This window comes from Oryzias melastigma, linkage group LG14, assembly GCF_002922805.2.
Source record: "Oryzias melastigma strain HK-1 linkage group LG14, ASM292280v2, whole genome shotgun sequence".
NCBI classification, from domain to species: Eukaryota; Metazoa; Chordata; class Actinopteri; order Beloniformes; family Adrianichthyidae; genus Oryzias; species Oryzias melastigma.
In genome coordinates this window covers 23,339,924-23,361,542 of record NC_050525.1, presented here as the reverse complement: position 1 = coordinate 23,361,542, position 21,619 = coordinate 23,339,924, and the positions used below count along the sequence as shown (strand labels likewise).

The 21,619-nt window shown below is 37.6% G+C and overlaps 1 protein-coding gene across 3 annotated transcripts in view; it reads right to left on the bottom strand.

The window, feature by feature from the left end:
- jade2 (jade family PHD finger 2) overlaps positions 1-21,619 on the bottom strand; it is a 203,883-nt gene that overhangs the window by 121,063 nt on the left and 61,201 nt on the right. For all 3 annotated transcript variants that reach the window (XM_024266149.2, XM_024266150.2, XM_024266151.2), the window contains exon 4: positions 17,121-17,278. In XM_024266149.2, coding sequence (XP_024121917.1) covers positions 17,121-17,278 — 158 coding nt within the window. The remainder of the gene's footprint in view (positions 1-17,120; positions 17,279-21,619) is intronic.

Sequence of the window (21,619 nt, the reverse complement as noted above, 5' to 3'; positions counted from 1 at the left end):
TAAACTTAGAGAAATGCTGCGTTCATGTGGTGTTGGAATGCTCAGTAAAAATGACTCAGAAAACACACATTAACATCAAAAAGCAAAAAAATCTTCCAAAATCACATGAATGCAGAATAACTGTTTGCACCTAAACAAAGATCAATGTATTTGTAGTGCACCACTTATGGGTAGACACCAGAATTACTGGAAAAATAAAACATTAATAAGGATTATTAAAATAATTTATTGCAGTTTGTTGGGCCAGATTAAATAACTTTAAGGCCATATGTGGACCTTCGCTTGATAACCCCTGATCTAGAATCATCATTTAACTTATAAGAAAGGCCTTTGGACAGTAGGAAGAAGCAAAGGTCAGTCTTCCTCTTCCAGACGTTCTGGGGGTCCTAAATGGTTGCATCTTTGTCATTGACATTACAGAATCCAAAACCTCATTTAGCTTAACGGAGATGGCATTTTGTACCAAAAGCTCTCCAATTTTTGATAAACAGTATTGCAATAAAATAATGGTTTTCCTCAAGCCTGCCCCTCTAAAATACAGTTCAGCTTCCTTAATTTATTTGCTTGAGCCTGTTTATATAAAAAAGACAATCTAAACAAATAAAGGAAGAAAGGACAGCAACTGAAAGCAGCAAAGACTAGGACCTGGTATGTCATCCATCCTCCTTTTCCTCTTTCTGTCCTTCCCCGCAGACCTAAAACCGTTGGACCTCTTCACTCGGCTGCCTCATTTACCTGTTAGTCATTCGTTCAGTTCCCGAACCATCAGCATCCCTCATTCTCTGCAGTATTTACGCCTGCGTGTCGCTTCCTTCTTCTTCTTCCTTTGCCAACTCATCCATTACCAAATCAGCTCCATCCTCGTTAGAGCTCCTTTTTTATTCACACCTTTTGTTGTCAGGAAGAAAGCGAGACAGTGGGAGACTTTTAAGGCAGTAATTACTTACAATCACTGCAGATAAATAAGCTGGAGGAAGACAGAAGACAGTTACTCACATTAATGGTTTTAATGTCACTCAAGGGGAGCGGCTGTCATGTGGGACCTAAGATATTACACGCTAATTTGGTGTACAAGTCAGCCCATTAGCATGACCTCTGTAATCACATTAACATCACTGTTGTGGCAAATTGTAAAAAGGTTGTTGCCAACGACAACAGTGATATAAAACTACAAACACCAGCCTGAAGGTTGATTGGTTATGTTTCTGTGAAGCATCTCAAAACCAACATGCAGTAGGCGTCCTGCCATCACTCGCACTTTACTGACTTTCCTGAACACAGTTGAAAGGAAATGCTGCTGCTTCTCTGCCAACTTCTTACTATCTTTATCCGTCATTATTGGCCACTTTAAGGTATTTTTTAAGCGCTGTGAAGTTGTTTCTGTCCAAGAAAAATGATCTTCAGCTGAGTTTGACTCCATACTTTATGCTCAAGCCAAGAAGAACATCACAAGCTGTGACAGTGAAATAAAGCAGATGAGAGTACAGTAAATAACATAAAAATAAAAAGTTTGGGTATTGAGTTGTGCTACTAAAAACGATTAATATAAAGACTGTCAACAAATATATATATAAAAAAAATGTTTGTTTCGAGATAAACAGAGAAGCAAAAAGCCATCCCTCCTGAAACCAACATTTAAAACACATACCCGGCATGCGGACAAACTCAAAAGTGGAAGGTTTTCCTTGGTACAAAACGAGACATTAGTTTTAACATATTAACCTTTAAACACCAGCGCTTTAGCTGGAGATTTAGCACTAGAGCTTAGCTGGAATTGCATTTATTGTACGATTCCAAGAATCAATATAATTCCAGAGGATTTTTAAGTTGAGACAAGCGGTTTTGGTTTTGTTCATGTCAGAAGGGACTTTAACTGTTCGGTCATGTCAGCGGTGTTCATCAGATTCAACATGGCCCGAGCGTTAGTGAAAACATTGTCAAAATTTGTTGGAATTAGGTTAATTGTGTAACAGTCAAAGAGTTATGCTGCGTTCCATTAGAGGCGACAAGTTTTAATGTCAAGTCAATGGTACAGAAGCGATCTGAGGTCCTGATCCAGATGGTCCAGATGGGCGGGGCAGTCTGGCAGGAGTGCGACTTGAGTTGCATGGCCAGAGTTCAAATACTTGAACTTTGGGGAGGTAACCGCAGCATGTCAACCAATCAGGGACCCAACTTTGGACATGTGACGTTTTTAGTGACTCTATCACACATCCATTATATGGATCAATCAGATTCCATCCATTATCTAAACTTGGTGAATCCCTTTCGGGACAACGGGGTTTAAGTAAGCTTTCAAACTCGGTCAGAGAGAGACAGAAACAGCAGAAGCAGCTGTCATTCAGACGTAGCTCTAGTAGCAGGAGATAAGCTCACTGTACCGGGAGAGTCTCTGAATGATCTCATGAACCCAAACATGGAGACGTGATTACCAATGTAGCTTCAAAATAAATAAACCTGGTATCTGAACATCATCTGTGTCTTCCATGCATTGTAAAGGAGATATACACAGACACTGCTCCATGTAGTGATCAGGCTAAAAACATTAGCTGGTAGCTCCTCCCAAATGTGGCCGTCAATCATAATAGACACATATTTGAACAAGCGGCGAGCAGAATTTTGCCAAGTGCCGAAAGATAGGTGGCCGATGTGAAATTGAAGTGCAAATCGAGTTCGGTGTGAACACAGCTTTAGTTTAAAGTGTGGTTGTTATTGAGGCGACTCCTAAAGAAAGCACACTCTTTGACCCATCATATTTTTTCGACTCTTCGTGCAATCAATGTGAATTCTGACATGGAGAAAACCAGCTTTTCACATCGACTTTGCACCCATATGCAACACTTTACATCAGTAAAGTGTTGCATATGGGTGCATGTCAGCGCAAGGCTGCTTTTCTCCGCTTTCAGAATCTGCTGAAATAATGTAGAGTTATGATTTTCAATCAAATGTAGCTAAAGTTTTGGTGCTGAAGAGTTAAAGGGCTGACTGGTTAAGCTTGGGGGAATTTTAAAACTGTTCAACTAAAGTTAAACATATTCACACGCTCCCCTTCAAGATGTAAATGTCATAGCAAATCTGTATCTTTTCATCTCTTATTTCTTCTCATCTGTGCATCTTTAAAAAAAATCAATAAAAATAATTAGTCATGGACTCAGGACTTGGGACTCCACTGGGAGAAAAAGGAGCAGTAAACAGTGTTTACTCTCCTGGAGGCAGTTGGGTTTAAGTGGCCAGCCAGGGTGCAGCCGGCTCCCTAACGCGACTGTTAAAGCCAACGGTTTCACCTTAACAACCAGGCGGAGGATGCAGCTGGAGGGACAGGGAGATGAACTGACAGAAAAGTAATAAACAGCATCTTTCAATACCATCACAGACAAACGCTGCAGCAGAAAAAAACAAAGAGTGAAAGATACAAAAAGAGAGAAAATGATATGAACCTTGATAGTTTATTAAACTGAATGCACAGGAGATAATGCATAAAAGAAAAAGGGAATTCTTAATTACTATTTCATCTTGCCTTCTTTGCATCCTAATTCTACACCAGTTAGGGGAACCTGGCAGATGGTAGATTGCTAGAAGGTGGACTGCATGGTCCAGATGTTGCAGAAGCTTTGATCTGCCACCTGACAAAAAAAAACGACTGAATAAGGTTGCACAGATTTCATCAACAACTAAGATAAAAAAAAATAAAATAAAATAAAAAAAGACAGAAGTCAACTGAGTATATTAGGAGCGTCGTGGAGTGCATCTAAAGGAGGGGAACCGGCAATAGAAAAGATGGATATTCCCATGCGAGAAGCAGCTGTGTTTATGAGAAAACACCCAGGGGATAACTCGGATGTAAGACAGAGATGCAAACACAAACCTGCAAAAACTGCGTTCATGATTGCAGGTGCCAAAACACACAAAGTCCCGATTCAACATCCATGTAAAGAGCTACACACCATCCCTGAGCTAATAGAATAAACATTTCCACTTATATACATTAACACGCTGGCCTGTAAAGCAGGTTGTTGCTCAGTTATACAAGTTCATACAAGATATTCCTCTTCATCTCTTTTTTAAGAGGGGTTTTACTGTTTAGCTCTCTTTATACTGTTTCAAGGACAAGAGGATATTATCTTGTAGAGTTTATTTTCAATGGAACTGGATATTGATTCAAGGTGAAACACATTGAAATTTGAAAATTACACCGTAACGGAGTTTGGAAGATACCCATGTTGGCACATTCATGTTTTGGCAGGCTGTTGTTTAACCAATCACCAAACAACACACACGTCAGCAAGTTAAACGTATTCTTTCTGAAGTGAAATGTTTGAATTCCCCATATTTAAGCCGGTCTTTGCAGCTTTATTTATTTTTTATTTTTTTGGAGGTGAACGAGTTTAGTTGGAAACTGACTCAACAGCTACAATCACAGTCAGTCACTGTGGTCAGAGAGTTTGCCTGCAATACAGGAAACCAGTCATTCAGCCGGCTCTCTCATTTCAGAGAGGTCGACCGGCTAGTCGGCCAACACAGCCGGGCACTTGTCCCGAAACAAAAGTCAAAGATGGACTACCAGCAGGATTTTTGGGAAATTAGATCCTGGCAAAGTGAAAACACTAAAACACTGCAGTGGGTGAGCAGAGTCTTACTTACATATGAATAATAATAGAAGCCAGTGACCCAGTCACAAACTGGGGCAAAGGGGAATCTTGTTTACAAGAAAGCAGTCATTAAGCGTTTACTCATCCGTTCAGTCGGTCAACAAAGAGAGGTTTTGTGCCAGGCTGGTTACCGTCAGCTTCACCTGAAATGTGATAAACTGTCAACGAGGATGGAGAACAAATAATGCCACAATTGTGACCTTTGTGACGACCTTTCCTCGCTACAGATTTGAGTCAATCAACAAAAAAATGGCAGGCATAAACATAATTAGGCAGTTTAAATCAGCCTGCCCAATAAAAAGTCAGCTAATCTCCTGGTTAGGCTAAAATGATGACCTATCGTGCATGTTTCCGCCAAATTACTGGCGTCCTTATAGATGTATGCAGTGACTGAGTGGCCCAGAAATGATGGTGCATCATTATACAGCTTTATTTGCCATTGCAGTTCCCCTCCAGCCTCAAAGGACATTTATTAAACCCTTTCCTCCATGAACGAGATCAAAAGCAATTTCTCGCTGCAACATGTTATTACATTTGTCATGGAGACTTACCAGATAGAAACAGCCAGGGTTCAGTTTGGCTCGATAGGCTATACTTAAAAAAGTGCAGCCCTCATATTCGCTAACCAGCCAAAACAACCAAATCTCCCTGCGGTCAGAAGGACACCAGCTGACCCCTCCAATCAATGTGGGGGTGAGATAATGCGGGGGGAATTTGGCTTTTCTAACAACCCTGGCTATCCATCAAAAAGACAGGAGGTGAGCCCTCCAAGTCTGGCTAACAAGACATCAGTTCATGTCTTCATTTGTCCACTAAAGAGCCTCTGAGTTCCATCGCTCAGCACTTCATGCAGTCTGGCTGCCATTCCCAATGACAAATCCAGCCGCTTTAAAACGTATCATGTCAGACGATCAGTTTGGATGCAGGTTAGGGGAAATAAAAGTAAAAAATTAAGACCTCGCTTGACATTACTCTGTATATGTGATCCTTATTTACAGAATGACATCAGTAAACATGTATGTAAACATAGCATTCATTAAAGACTGAACTCCATTGAAAATAGTGTTTTTAACACGTTCTTCTCTGATAATGGAGAACATCATCAAAAAATCAGGAATATATTAAGGATACATAAGGAAAACTGAGCTACAAATTGCATTGTTGAGTATACCCCGTAAAAAATCCCACCGATCCCCCTCGGGAAGCGCACATTTCGATTTAAATATACAGGGGCGGAGCTGCTCAACTCGGCTCCAGAAGCCACGCCCCCTCAGAAGAGATTTTGGAAAAAGAGGGTTCAGATTAACTTAAATTTTTTTAAGACATTTAGGTTCATAATCACAATAAAAACACTACTGGAAACCATTTCTTTATTAAAAAAAAAAAAAAAAAAATGTCATAGGGGGACTTTAATTTAAAAGCGCTTCAGGATCCGAAAACTATGAGAATGGCTTTTTATATATAAAGTTTGATTGATTGGTTGATTTTGACACATTTTAAGATAATCCTGAACACTAAAAAAAAAGTTTTGAATAAAAGAGACTCTGAAATCTTGTGGAATTTCCAATTCCGGCTAATGATGCCTGGAAATTCCCATTTTCCGCTAATGATTTTCAGCTGCCATCTTGTCTGCCACCAGGTCCTCTTGTACCATGATACTAGTTCATATGGAGAATAAGCAACTAAAGAAGAAGAATGGTCCTTCTTTTATTGAGACTACACCAGGAAACTTTTCAGAAAATTTTGTCGAAAAGTTTCTCTAGTATTTTGTTTTATAGTTGTGTTTTAAATCTTTTTTTGTTTAGTTCTATTGTTTTGCTCCTTGGTTTACCTGACACTCACTTGTCTGTATGTGGTTGGTGCACGTCTTCAGATCCGATTACAAGTCTTTAGCGCAACATCTGATCTGTTAATAGGACCTATTAGATTACCATTCAATTACATTTGTTTTTTAACTAGTCCAGCTGGGCAGAGACGCAAGTCGTTACGCATGTCCCAACAAAAAAAGTGTAGCAGCTCATTTGGCAACTTCTCCTGTTACTCATCAGCTAATACATAATCAACAATAACATGATCTATTTTGAAAACTGTTGAGAAACCTTCCAGTGAAAAAGCAAAGCACAAGCTGCCAATGCGACTACTTTTCCTTCAGGCAGGCAGAAATCCATCAATGTATTCATCCGACCCATCTGCTCCATCACATATATATTTATTCTGCAGGCCATCCATGTAAGCTGCAAATCCTAGAGTAAAGTCATGCGCGTTTATGTACACGAGCCAGCCTGTTAGATGTTCATTCATCCATCTAACTGTTGTCAGACTGGAATCAAGGGCAGTTTGAGGGCGCCCAAATGCTATGCATGATGGGTCCAGTGATGCTGCTCTTAGTCATCTTCTAATTTGATACAGAGCTGTGCAGAACAGAACAGTGCACCGTGGGGAATTTTCCAGATGCAATTGTGGCCAATTATTTTGAAACATTTACACACTTACACGAAAAGATGGTAGGTTTAGGAGCTTGTGTGTTTGTGTAATTGAGGATTCACCGTTGGCTGCAGATGAGGGACGCAGTTCAATCCCTAAAGGGGCTTCTTAATCATACAACCACCTTTCTTTCGCCTTCGCTTCCTGTTTTCCATTTGTTTTATGCTTCTGATTAGTGAACGTGCATCACTGCTTCTACCGTGACCTTTAGCTGGCCATTCCTCTTCATCAGTTACACCGGAGAGGGAAAACAAATATCACATTTGTCCCAGGTGTTGCTAATTTCCTATTTTTCCACAGAGGAAAACAACAAAACTGAATCATTTTTTTCAAGGACGATGCCAAACATCTGGTAATTCTCCCCTAAAGGTTTTAAAAACACTACATTGTTCGGGTTTTCACAGAAAGCTTTTTCCTTGTAAGTCACAACAGTAAAATACGAGTTGCAATTATCACCTTGTATCATAACACAGAGAAAAATTATTGACCTACTCAAAATGTTCACAATAAATGCAAATATTATAAAATGTCTTCAAGTCAATTTTCAAAAAAAAAATATATATGGAACTCATTGTTTGGGACACATTATGATATTAATACAAGATCTGAATTAGTCAACAAATGCATGAACATGAAAACAACTAGCACATCTTCAGCTCCAATAATGCTCATCATTTTTGTTGTACTTTTAAAATTAGGTTGGAGGTGTGAGGGGCTGTAAGCCAGCAGGAGAGCACGTAAACACAGAGCTCTCAGCAACAGAAAGGGGAAGGGAAGTGGGGTGGGGTTGCTCCACGCCAAGAATACCGCCCACAACTCAGAGGTGAATTTCTGATGAACTCCTGCCGCTCTGCAGAAACTATGTCCGAGAAAAGGACAGGTTTTTTTGATTTTGGCTAAAAAGAGCATTTAACACTTAAAAGTCCTCCTCCGTTGAAAATCATGTTTTTTTTGTTATTTGTGTGTATGTGTGGCATTATGGATGGATCAGCTCCCCTTAGCTCCAAAAGCCACGCCCCCTCAGAGGAGATTTTGCAGAGGAAGACTTCAGATCAACATGAAAAATGGCTTTTTAAGACATTTAGATTGTGGGATTTTGGTTAAAAACTTCATGATCATAATTTAAACACTACTGAGAAAGTTTTTTTAAATACAAAAAATGTCATAGGGGGACTTTAATGTATTTTTTTTTTGTCTTCTTGACACTTTGATTTTATGAATTCCCATAGAGTTGATACAAAGGCAGTTTCCCCATTAAATGACTAATAGGTTGTGTATAAAGTGTAGGAAAAAAAAATAATCTTGTTTGAGAAAATCTCTGGATGATAATCTCACATTCAGATTATGTACTTCTTTTATAGCCATCCTCTCTCAAAAGCCCTCAAACACCAAAACTTAAACGTAAAATCAACCATTTGATGGATTACGTTGCAAGCTGGTAAAAAGAAGAAAAAAAAAACAGTCAAAGTCTTCTTTGGTTCCCTGCCATTAAGAGCTGTTTTTCATTTTTGCTTTAATGAACTGGATTAAACTAAAATGAATTTAGGGCTTTGAGTAAAATGAGTTTATTTGGAACTGAACTGTCTTCTTGTTCTGTTCATCAATAAACATGCAGAGGTTAGCGGGTGTGACCTCACACAGTGGTGGTAACGTTTTCTAGATTCCTTGTATTTCTTGCAAGAAAATCACATGTAAATGAAATATGTGGACAAACAAACAAGTAAACAAGAATTAATAGGAAATCCAGTCACATTTTGTAAAGTAACATGACTGTAATGATAGTTTCATCGTTTATTTCGTTTATTCCGCCGTGATGGTTGTTTTTACGTTATAGTTTGATGTGCCTCAGTCCAAGTGGTATTTTCCAATATTGAAATAATCAATTTATTGCATTTTGAAACCATTTTAAGATGGTTTGGGTCAATTTGATTTGATTCACACCTTGCCTTAGATCGATCTGGTTGGATTGTTGGAATACAAATTGATTTGTTGATTTATGAATTAACTGTAACAGCAATTCTTTAAACGATTCACCCCATTTACCAACCCCAATTTGTACTTTTCTTTATCTCACTGTCTATTTTACTGACCCATTACATCTCTATGTGTTCCAGTCACTAAGTGTATTTACTCTATTAGTCTGTAGACCCTCTTCTACAGCCTGACAGATTAGAAAAAGTGAAAGTTTTAGCAAATGTCAAGTAGGAGGTGTTTAATACTATAAATAGTTTAATCAGTAACAATCAGTGCCCCATATGACAACTTCCATTCAAATTGAGTTAGCTGGTATTTCCTTATGAATTCTTTACATACACTCTTGATAAAATCCCTTCCACTTCCAAACCCCATTTCAATATACTCAGTGTTGCTAAAGGAAGTCCAGGGAGAGGATTCTTTTCTCTCTCAACTCGGTTAGCCTGTTCTGTTGTCTGAAACGTACTGACACAAAATAAGCCTTAAAGATACTGAGACTGTCGTAACATTTGCAAGCTCAAAGTCAAAATTAATTTCCTTTCAGTCATTCAGTAATGTTAAAAAAAGCTGTTATTTTCAAGGCAAGTATCCCTAAAGACTGCACACATCTGCAGCTGCTTATTCGAAAATGTCTGGCTAAACAACTTGGATGTAAACAACCGAGGTATCATCCATTCTTTGGTTTTTCAGTTTCATAAGTAAATTGGAAAGAATAAAAAAGGCAGCTTGGTTTCATTTTTCCATGGCAGAGTTGTCAGTTTTAATACTGTGGAGATATTTTAGGTTCGCTCAATGTTACCACAACAAATGCTGGATTGGCAATTAAAATCAAACCTGATTGGTTCAAAATGTGGATTTTATTCTCCATGAATAAAATCTTGCTGTCTCCTTAAGAGACCATCATTTTTTGGCATAACATTTTTCCATATTATTAGACTTTTGGAGTAAGCTTTTAAAAAGTTTTTTAAGAGGCATTTGATCTCACATGTCAAGAGAATTTCTACCACAAAGGTAATCGATGGCTTTTGTAATCCCATAAATCCACCAAAAAGCAAACTATTTGATTCCAGGTCTTCCAAATACCTTTGTTAATGAAACCTGCATGGCTAACTACTTTGACTTACTGCAATAAAATTTGCTGGAAGAAAATGAAATCTCAAAAAGTGCAACTTTGCATGCTGCTACTACAGCCAAACTATGGTTGACCAAACCACAGGCATCAGGTTCATATCCAGCAGATCAGCCGCCATCATGAGGGGAAAAACTCAAGTAATAAATTATAAAAACCACCATCCCATTTCTTTAATTTTTGAGAAAATGTGCATATCTTCTTGCGTGTGTATAATTATTTCAGCATTCTCCTCTGGAACCAGAGCTGTCAAGTCCCTGCCAAAGCCTCATTCAGTGTCTGCACACAAGCGGTGTTATGCAAAAGCTAATTATTCCCACTCAGCCACGCAAAACCATGGAAAGATAGAGCAGAAGTGGAGACAAAAGCGTGGAGGGGGAGTGATAAAATAAAGGAAGAGATAGCCAGGGAGAAGGGGACAGGAATAAGACAAGTCAGCAGCGAAAAAGAATCGAGATTACAAGCAGAGATGGAGAGCAGAGTGAATAGAAAGAAAGACAGAATAGGGAAAAAAAGACGATTATTGAAGGACAGGGAGATAGAGGCAAGGAGAATCCTAATCTTCAGTTTCTCTCGGTGTCTCTCCTGCAGTGCGTTGATAAAGCACAAAAAAAGACATCAAACTATAATGACCTTTTCAACATCTCCACAGTTCTACCAAACCAGCTCACCAAAAATGGTGAGAGCAAAAAGAAGAAGAAGATTTTCGTTAAAGCCTGCAGCTCTCTGACAATTTTTATAGATGATGTCATTATTCATATAAAAAAAAAAATAGAAGTAGAAAAATGTGTCAGCGCCTGCGGCAAAACTTGTGCAAAAAAAAGAAGAAAAACAGGGCAGAGAGATATGTAAAGGTGACACCACTTAGTGAGGAGAGAAACATAGTAGACCACAGCAGATGAGGAATTGTTCAGTACATTTACCAATGAATTTGCTCTGGTTTTAAGGCTAAAGCTATTTCATTTGTAGAAAAATTAAGGAAAAAAAATGACACATTTGATCAGTGAGCAAGGAGGTATAAGTAAATAGATTTTGATAACCTTTCTCAAAGCCAGACTATCCATTCCCTTCTTGTCATCTTTGTGCAAAGCTCAGTTAATAAGCTTCTGGCTGTGGCAGTAACTCTAACCACACAGACATGACAGTCCTATTCGTCTTCACTTAAAACCCATTTTCTTTTACTTCTCCCTTCTTAAATTTTCTGAAAGCACAATCCAATTCTTCTGTCATGACTCCACTGATTCTGCAGATGTGAAGCTTTTTTTTAGCGATGAAAATACAATCCAAACATAACAGCAGTTCAATTACAAGCCATGTCAACCGTACCATCTGCGGTGTTCCCATTAGAAGTTTCTTCAGAGACGTCGGTTTTCACCAAAATACTTTTTAAAAGTTCCAAATTGATGCGGTCTAAGTTTGATATCATTTTAAGGATGGTTTTAAATGTATTTCTGTGCTTGTTTTTGTTTTTTTTAATTAGTCTAAGCAAGACCTATAGTATTATTTAGGGCTGGGTATTCCAGAAACGATTCGATTCAATTCATAAGAGCACATTACAATTTTTTTCTATTCTTTTGATCCTTCAATTCAATTCAATTTGAGTTTCCACATTTAAACACATTTATTTAGGAATACATGAATAATCTACTATATGTTTTGAATATATTTATATTAATCGGATACAGTTCACATACTGTAAAATGTAATGAGATTGTTATAACATACAGTGTTTCATGGATTCTCTAAAGGAGAAGTTCTAACAAAAATGTTCAGATCATTAACATTGTAAACATTGTTCTTCTTCTCCTGGAGAGTGTTTTAGTTTGGCCACTAGGTGGCGATCGCACTATAGCAGTGCACCTTATTCCAGAAGAAGAAGTATGAGAAAAAAAAATGTTTTTTAGACCACAAATGCTTATTTTAAAAATATTTCCTTAATAATTTGGAACATTTATTTCTGTGAGTAAATAAAGATGCTCACTTAGTCAGCAATGTACATTTAGGTCGACCTAGCGTTAGCATCAGCCGTTCTATGGGAAATTCCATTAAACGTTAGCATCAAGTTAGCGGACTTAAGCATTATGAGCTAAATCGATATATATTTTTATGAATCAATTATTGATCTTTAAAGCTTAAATTGATTCAAATTGATTAATTGATTTTATCACCCCAGCCCTGATATGAGTGAGTAAAATTTAAAGTTTTTTTTTTTTAATTGTTTCCAAACAGTGTTTTGATGTTTACTTTTTCATTCCTCTGACTGATTCATCTCAGTTGGAACGACGTCAAATTGTTTTTGTCAGAGCTGACCTCAACTGGAACTCGTTTCTCCCCATTTGTTCTTTTCCTAAACGGTGTTTGTTGGATAAAAACGTAGTTTTTTCCAATCCCTTTGACAAAATAGGACATTTTTGTTCAGGCAAAGTCAACCTCACAGTATGTTAACGCCATGAAAGGGAATCAAAATCCTAAAAAACACAAAACAACACAGAGAGGACATTGGAAACTAGCTGCTGGGAGCTTTCCTTATTGATTTTGCTGTTTGTAACACATCCTACTACATCTAAAAGGGGCAACATCAAGCCATACCAGCCATACTACTTCATACTAGTACAAAATATTTTTTAGAGATAAATCACCTTTATTTAAAAAAAAAAAATAAGAAACTAAAGTTGCATTATACCTTTATCACTGAATTTTCTTTGGTTTATCTCCACAAGGCATCGAGAAAATCAGATATCAGCTCAAATCAAGGAAAAAAAAATGTATACCTCTCAAGTTGACATACATAGGAAAAATAACAGCTAAAGACTGACAGACCATTAGCTCCTTGACACCTACCAGTCCCCACTGCTCCTTTATCTCACTTTCTATCATCCCTTCAGCCTCACTGCAAATCCCTTCATCATCCCATCACATAATATGACAGATAAGCCTTTAACCATCGTGTGATACATTACACGTTTTATATGCTAACAGATCTTTGAGCTTTCAAAGAAACTGATAAGACTGAAACGTTCCACTTACCTTCACCTACTAAACCACAATGTTTAAGTATTCAGGGTTCTAAATATATTTGAAGTAGAGCGGCACTAATGTTATCTGTTCATGCTGAACAAATACAGTTTGATTTAATGCTACATGGTGCTGCTTGTTCTTGAAGTTTCTTTTTTAAGGAAAAGAAAAGCAATTCTTCACACCTTTGAGAAACAGGAGGTCTAAAGACACCTCCACCTTGATGCTTCTGTCAACTAAAGCGGAGAGGAGAGAACTCACAGGTGGCGCTTGTTGTAATGAAGGCCTATAGGACAACAATGGCCTAGTATTACATACCGCTCTGTAATTGCTATAGTTAATGAAAGAGCTCTGATTGTATGTGAACGGTGCCAACGGCATTACAATGCAGGGGGAATTACCGTGACTGTGAAACACACACAAAGCTGACAAAAGTGCTCTGATTTTTATTGGACAAAATCCAAAACACCACTGCAGATCAGGTCGATCCGTTTCCCTACAGAACCTTTAGTTGGGTTTCGTCCTAGTTGGTTAAACTTAGTACACTTCTAAGCCTTTAAAGCCTCATAAATATTTTTTTGGTTTTTATTCAAACTGTTATCATTCATTCTACACTAGTAGTTTGGTTTTCCAGAAGAGAAATTTACTGAATGGTTCCATTGTAAAACGGACCCATTAAACAGCTCCAACCCGTACCTCCTGAGGGCCCCATACATTGTAGGTCCATAGAAAAATAGAACGGGACGGTTGGGGCGGAGCCTCTGTTGCCACTCGTTGATTGGCAGAAAGTGATGACGACATTAGAAACCACCAATTTAGCGCTGAACTAGCGTTTCCATTTTCCTCTTGGTGGCGGTATTCTTCTTAGACGCCTGCAATCTTCTTTCAAACAACATTAAATTCCTGTTATATGCAATGAACAAAAACTAAAGCATGAAAAAGACGAACTGCTTTTCTAGTTGTCGCACTACAATGATGCAATGACACGCTAGCGATCTACACCATGCATGCAAAGTGAAAACAAACCACTCAGTGGGAATGAGCCTTAACTGAGCGGAAACGCTTGCAACAATAAACTTACCGTACCTTACTACTCCTTACTGGAGCCCCTAGTTTAATAGGTCCATTTTACAATGGAAACGCTCCAGACTGGAATGTACCACACTGGACCGCTCAGTGGAGACAAGACTCTAGTCACCATTAGGACCGCTGCACATTTTGACTAAAGTTTGGTGAAGTTGGGTGGAGATTCAGCCCCATTGCTCATTCTTGGAAAACAGGAAATTTGGTTAGGATATATCAAATTAAGAGTTTGGCTGATTATTCCCATCGGCCAATCAAAAAAAGAGAACAAAAAATGTTTATAGATTTAAACAATTTCCATCTCTAATAACTTTAACAGACCCATAAAAAAAATATCAATCCAAACACATTTGTAAAAAATAAAGTAACAACTATGGAAACATTTTTTATAACTATGTTATAAATATATTTGGTTTTTGAAGTAAAATTGGATTTTTCAACATTAAAGTCAATGGGAAAATATCTAATACTGTTTATATTGTTCAGAAATTGACTCAACTATGTAATTCCACAAATCATCAGTCAAATTTATAAGATATCTACTACATTTTAACCCCTATATGACCATTAATATCATATACACATTGCTAAGATCCCTATCTCTTTCGCATGATCAAAACTTGCCTTAAAACCCACAGTAAATGACATGGTCCATTATTTTCTGCCTTGTAGTTCATCGTCTTTCCACTAGGGGCAGTAAAAAGGCCTTTCCTTGTAATGTCAAAAAACCTTTGGTGGGAAAAGTTTTTAAAACTTAATGGTGAGAATAACTCATCTGTTGTTATTATTTTGTTTTTAAATGACTACTTAGTGTATTGAAAGAATACTAACTTTATTGATAATTACTTTTTAGGACAGTGAAAAAAAAGATAAAAAATATCAATAATGTTGCATCTTAAACGAACATTGTTCTGACCAAAAACTTACCAAATGTATCATAATTGATAGTATCTTACAAAACATATTACATTTTTTTTGTGGATTCATCAATGGTTTAAAAAGAATTCATAAAAATTGAATTTTCTGTCAATTCTTTGATGTAGTAGGCTTTACAGGGTTTATAGTCATCCTGTTATTACCAAAATCCAATTTAAAAAGAGTATCAAACTAACGATAGTAACTATTCATTTTCCAGATGAGTATCTTAGTCCAGCAGTGGATTTACAAAGAGAATGTGTGAGCCTGTTTGCAACATGTCTATTAAAAGGCTTATGGGATCAAAAGGACAACATCAATGTTGACTTTTTAATCCTTTTAATATTTTTAGATGAAACCTAATATTTTATAATAATTTTTAATGTTTTTCTTCCCTGTCTCATTAATTCCAGCAATGCTGGTTCCTATCACACAACTCCTTTTACAGACTTACTGAAATAAAAACATGTCTGGGCTTTTTCATCGCTTCATATTCTTCATTTTAATCCCTGGTTCAAACATTTATTGAGGAAATGTAGTGTTGATGTCTTGCCAAAAAAAAAAAATCAACTGCAGATAAAACCACCGACTCTGTGACTCAAAGGCCATCCGCTGGCCCACACTGAGAGTAAAACTCACACCAACACGGCGGGTCTTTTCGCTCCAGCGTTTGAATTTATCTCAAAAAAGAAAGAAGAGGAAAACGCCTGCAGTCAAGGGCAGAACCGAGAGTAACAAGCTCTCCAGCTGACATGTTCAGCAGTGCTCCAAATCCAGCAAAAATACAACTTTTCCATCTAATTTCACCAGAAGGAGCTTCAAAATATCCTTTACCAGACTTGAATCTGTGAGATTGACATAAAATCTATTTATTTTCCATGAGTAAACAATACAGTAAAATCTGGATTGTGTGTGTTTTCTCACAATAAGACACACATCTGTGTGACAACCACATTTCCAAGCCATGTGAGCATTTGCATCAGTTCCTTGAGCAGCAGAAAGCCACATGAGTATGTGAAGCAGCTGCAGTTGTACAGCAGCACTGACAAACTTCTAACAGTACAAGGAGGAGACAATGTTGTGGGTCGCAGTGCAGGCCCACACATCTGCCCAGAAGCTTCACATGTGTGAGATTGTTTGCATATGTCGAATGTTTACGGGTCTGCGGTTTGTCACCGCTAGACCTCCTGCTCTTTTGTCACATCTTTGAATAAAATGTCTTGAGTAAACAACTTTACCGTTGCATAAAATAATATTACACATAAATGAACAAAAAAAGTATCTTTAAAACTGGAAAATATTTCCTTATTCCAGAAAAAACGCATTGAAATTAGAATTTAAAGATGGGCAAAAAGTGAAATGCTCATCTCTGTAGTCGCAGAGTCACCGTTATCTCACCGCATTTCCGATGAAAGAGCAGCATTTACTGTCAAAACAAAACACTTGTGCTATCTGTGTCTTTCAAGGATTCGTAGAGTGGCTTTCAAGAACCTTGTTGAAATAGAGATTAAATCAAGAAAATATCAGACGTGTGCGCTTACAAGGGTGAATTTAGTCTCTAGGGGCTTTTATCTATAAATCTGGAACTGGTGAAGGAAATAATTACTTTTGTGTTTACCCTGCAGGATGAATAGAGGGGTTCAGTTTTTTAAGGTTTGGCCTTCGGAGTCAACGATTAGTGTGAGAGTTGCCAAAATGCAAATGAAAACCGAACTAATAGATTTGTACATTAAAAGAACTCAATAAAAGCACTCAATAAATGGTTGTTGTACATTATAGTGATATTTGTGCATGTAAACAGAGAGCAGAGGTGATCAGGCTAATGGATATTTCCCTTCAGAGAGTTTTTAAATAAAGTTCGAATGTCCTACCTGACCACAGGTTCTGGTATGGCCTCCTGGTTTGCCGGGACCTGCACGCCCTTCTCCCACTCCTGTCTCCAGGGGTCGGAGAGCACGTAGAAATCGTCTGGGCCGAGCTGGGCAGAGTCTGGCAGCTTCATGGCCGTGATGAAGTCTGTACGAAACACCTGCAGCGAGACCAGGGGAAGGAGGACTGGTTAAATGCGGGAAAATGCAGATTCCAGTTCGGAGTTTCCACTGTTTTCAGTATCACACAAAATGGAATAAGCATTAAGGAAATTATAAATGTTGGATTGTTGGGCCATTTTATCTAACATGGCACATTTATATAATAATCTATCAATTGTTCAATGACATTATTTGCCATAAAAAACTGAACAACCCAGTTAAATTAATGATGTAAATGTCAAGTTAAAATGATTCGTCTTTGATTTAGATTGAAAAATCTCCTCAAAAGCAGAAACTCTCAGATCCTCGGGTAAGTTATTCTACAGATGAGCACCACGGCAAAACATTCTCAGACCCGACAGGTTAAGGACCCGTCCAAAAGGTCAATTTTTTAAATATTTTGGATGTCCCTAACTCTTTGAGGCGTGCTGGCTATTCCCATTAAATCACAGGTACCTCCAGGCCATGAACCCGTACCGGTCCAGTACTGAGACACAGAGCACACCGGTACCCTAACCCCGTACTGGTTTGTGTCTGGTACCACATCCGGGCCCAGTTCGCATTGGATACCCTGTCCCGTACCAGGTCAGATCCAGTACCACATCTGGTACCGCATCCAGTGCCGGGTTAGGGTACTAATACAGGGTTAGCGTATTGGTAGTACTGGCTGCCTCCTGAGAACCAGTTCACATGCAGTACCGCATCTGTACCACATCCAGTACTTGATTTTACCCTTGATTTTACGAACAACCAACACATCAAAAAATGATGACTTGGGGACACCCAGAATGTCAAAAAGTGACATGGGGGGGTCATTAACCAAACATGAATACGTGACGACATGGGAATGTGTCGACCACGGAAGGAACCATGGAACTCTGGAGGGTTTGTAAGGACTGAGGAGATCTGATAATTAGGACGGTCCCAATCAATGAAAACACTTAAAGACCAGAAGGAGAATCTTAAAATTATTCCTGAAACTGACAGGCAGCCAGTGCATCAAAGAAAACTTAAACGTTTTTTGCCAGGTTACCTAAATTCATACCAGTTTTGAACTCAGTGTGGCTTCTGTTCTGTCACCTTCAGGACAAACAATCAGAGATTCTGTTTTGTCCTTGTTGAGTTTTAGAAAGTAAGATGTCATTCAATCTCAAAATACATTTTAAACGTTTCTCAAAAAGGATTGGGAGACATAGTCACATAGATCTGAGTATCATCAGCATAGCCATGGATAGTTGAGTCTTTGAATGACATTACCCAGTCACAACATTTTAAGTTAAAAAGAGTGGGACCTAAAAGGGATCCTTGTGGTATTCCACAATTCAGTTAATGGAAATGGAATTGGATTTAGTAAAATGAATAAACAATTTCGTATCTGTCAGAAATAATTTAAACCAGCTAAAACTGAAAAGAAAAGAAATAAAGCTGATTTTATCTTAAAACTTTACTGATCATTTGGTATACATTTAATAAGGGAAGGATTATTCATAGACACTTCCTAAATATTATTTTTGTGGAGTCAAATTATCATTGGATATTGTAAAAGCATGTATTACTTTAAAAACAGGAACAAAGAGTCTTCAATTAATCTTTGATTAGAAAGTTCACTGACACAACCATTCCACAGAAATAATTTAGCTTAAAAGTGGTGCAAAACATCCATTGTGGTTCTGTTTTGTGAAATCTTTTACATCTATGACCTTTTTAGTTTTTTGCAAATTTTATTTGTATTTTAGCAGACAAACTGTTTCATTAGATTTAAACAACTATTTTCAATACTATTTAAATAAATTGCATTGTACTTCATAGAGTACAACATTTTAAAAAAAGTAAGCCAATTTGCTAAACGAATTATTCAAAATTAGATTTAAAAGCATAGTATTTATATGTATTTAAAACATTTTTTTACTTGAATTGTTAATCCCTGCATGTCAATGTTTAACGTTGGTTTTGAATAATCTTTGGCCTTAAATTTACTCAGGATAAAAACCCAACTATCAGTCTCAGTGGATCAGCTTGATCTCATTCTGGTCAACACACCAATCCATTTTAAAGACAACAAATGGATTGTGGGTAATATTCTTTTCAACTAGTCCCCTTCCCTGCTGTTTGTATCAAATATAAAGAAATAAAATAAACCTTTACAGATTTAAACGTGTGATCTCAAAGTCTTTTTACATGTCAAACAGAAAGAAAAACATTCATTATCTAATGGAAAAGCTCCTTGATGTATGCCGTCTCCTAATAATAATTTACATTTTCCACACATCTCTGTGTGTGGGAGGGGTCGACGCTGAGAAATCCACAGCGTGAAATTAAGACAAATGAGAAGCAGCGAGTAAAGCCGAGGAAAGTGTTGACATGAACTTAAGTGAGGAAAGACTTGCTCCTCAGAGGTACAGCAGAACAGTAAAAGCCTATGAATTCAGATGAAGAGTGTCCTGCAAACAAACAAGGTGAGCCTGATAGTGATGCAGCGTTTGGAGAACCCAGGGGAGGCGGCCGAGTTCAATCTTTCACACATCGTACGAGCGCGCTCGGAAAGCCTCAGTCTGCTCCTACTGAGACCCGAAGCAATGATATTATCAGTCAGAAAGTCAAGGGCATCAGTCAAGAACACACACACCCTCTCAGAAAAAACAACAAGCAACACACACATAAATACACACTGCCGTGCCAGATCAGCTGAATGACTCTGCATGTTATCATGACTTTCTAAGCTTCTTCATCCTTGCTTTATTAGCTCTTATCCTTCGCCCAGCTCCCACATCCACCCCTTCCCTCTCTGAAACTATCAGTCTATCTGCTCCCTTCATCCTCTCGGTTTGACCTCAGAAACTCTGGTGAGGAGAATACAGAGAAAGTAGAGAGGTGGAGAGGTTTAAACAAAGGAGGAAAAAGTTGGCAGTAAAGAAATGAAAAGGTTTGATTGAAGCCAGAAGAAGAGATCTGGTTTGATCTGTGCCGATCAAACCAGAAGAGCCTGAAAATATGATGCATAGATTTTGACAATCAGTAACTAAGAGCAGACTTGACGGAGTTAACACTGAAATTCAGCCAAATGAATACATTCCTGAAGTCTTCAGTAAGAAACTGCAGTAATCATTGATGTTCAAATAAAGCAGGGTTTTAGAAAAATATTATTAATTTGGTTATTACTCAAAAAAAGAATCATCCATCAAAAATCTAATCCCTTATACTTAAATATATTTTTAGGTTAAAAAAGAAACCACTTTTATTTGCAAGATTTATTTTTCCAAATGAAAGTTCCACCTTTTGCAGTTTTTAATCACTAATTGTGAATTAATCTGTTTGGAACTTAATGAAATTCATTTGTTAGATATTTTTAAAAAATGCATTTAAACACAAATCATATTTTAAACCAAATTATTACCATGTAAAAACAAATTGTTTTGAAAGTTTTTAAAGAAATAATCAGCCCCATTTTCAAAATACTTAACATAGCAAGATTGTCAAGCTAAATACTTAAAGACCCACTCCAATCGTTTACCTGCTTTAAAAGTGTTCCCAGTGGTCTTTTAATTATGTTTTTGCTTTTTTTCAGCCTAAATTAAAAAAAAAAAAATAGTAGTTTATTAGAAATTCCCCTCTGAGTTGTGGTGTAAGCCCTCCCCCACTTCCCATCATCTCTTTGTTTACACTACAAAAACTAAAAGAAATCTTAATTTTGTTCTTAGAAAAATAATTGTTTCAAGACAGACCATCAATAGCAAAATAGATTTTTATTGAAATAATTCCTGCTGAGGAAATTTTTGTCGGCCCCATAGCAGATTTTTTTGCTTATGCTACGGTCAAAAATACAACTGCCACAACACGATGGCGAGGAATCAGCAGAATATTCAGGATCTCATGCCGCTGCTAGATTTTTTGGAAATTGTTTGTGTGGTAACAAATGTAGACGACGCCAGTCATCAACTTTTTATAAACTGGTACTCCCAGGCTACTGAGCAGGCTGACATTTGACAGAAGGACGGAGCGGAGAGCTTGCAGCACGCCCAGCGTCTCTTCTACATCACAAATACCCTTTTTTACCTGCATTTTTTCATCTGCTCTTTATTCATTTGAATAGTATAATACTCAGAAGTGCAATTTTGAGTTTAATATGTCCTCCATCATCAGAGAAATGCCACAAAAACGTGATAAAAACATAATTTTTCATTAGTCGGTCTGTAAAATTGTTTTACCAACTATATTTTGAGTGTTAGCTAAATATATATTTATCAGCAAACCCCTTTTGTCAGTTCAGACATGCAAAATTAAAGAAAGATCATCTATTTTCTGACAGAAGACTGCAGTACATCCAAGCGTGCAGTAGAGCT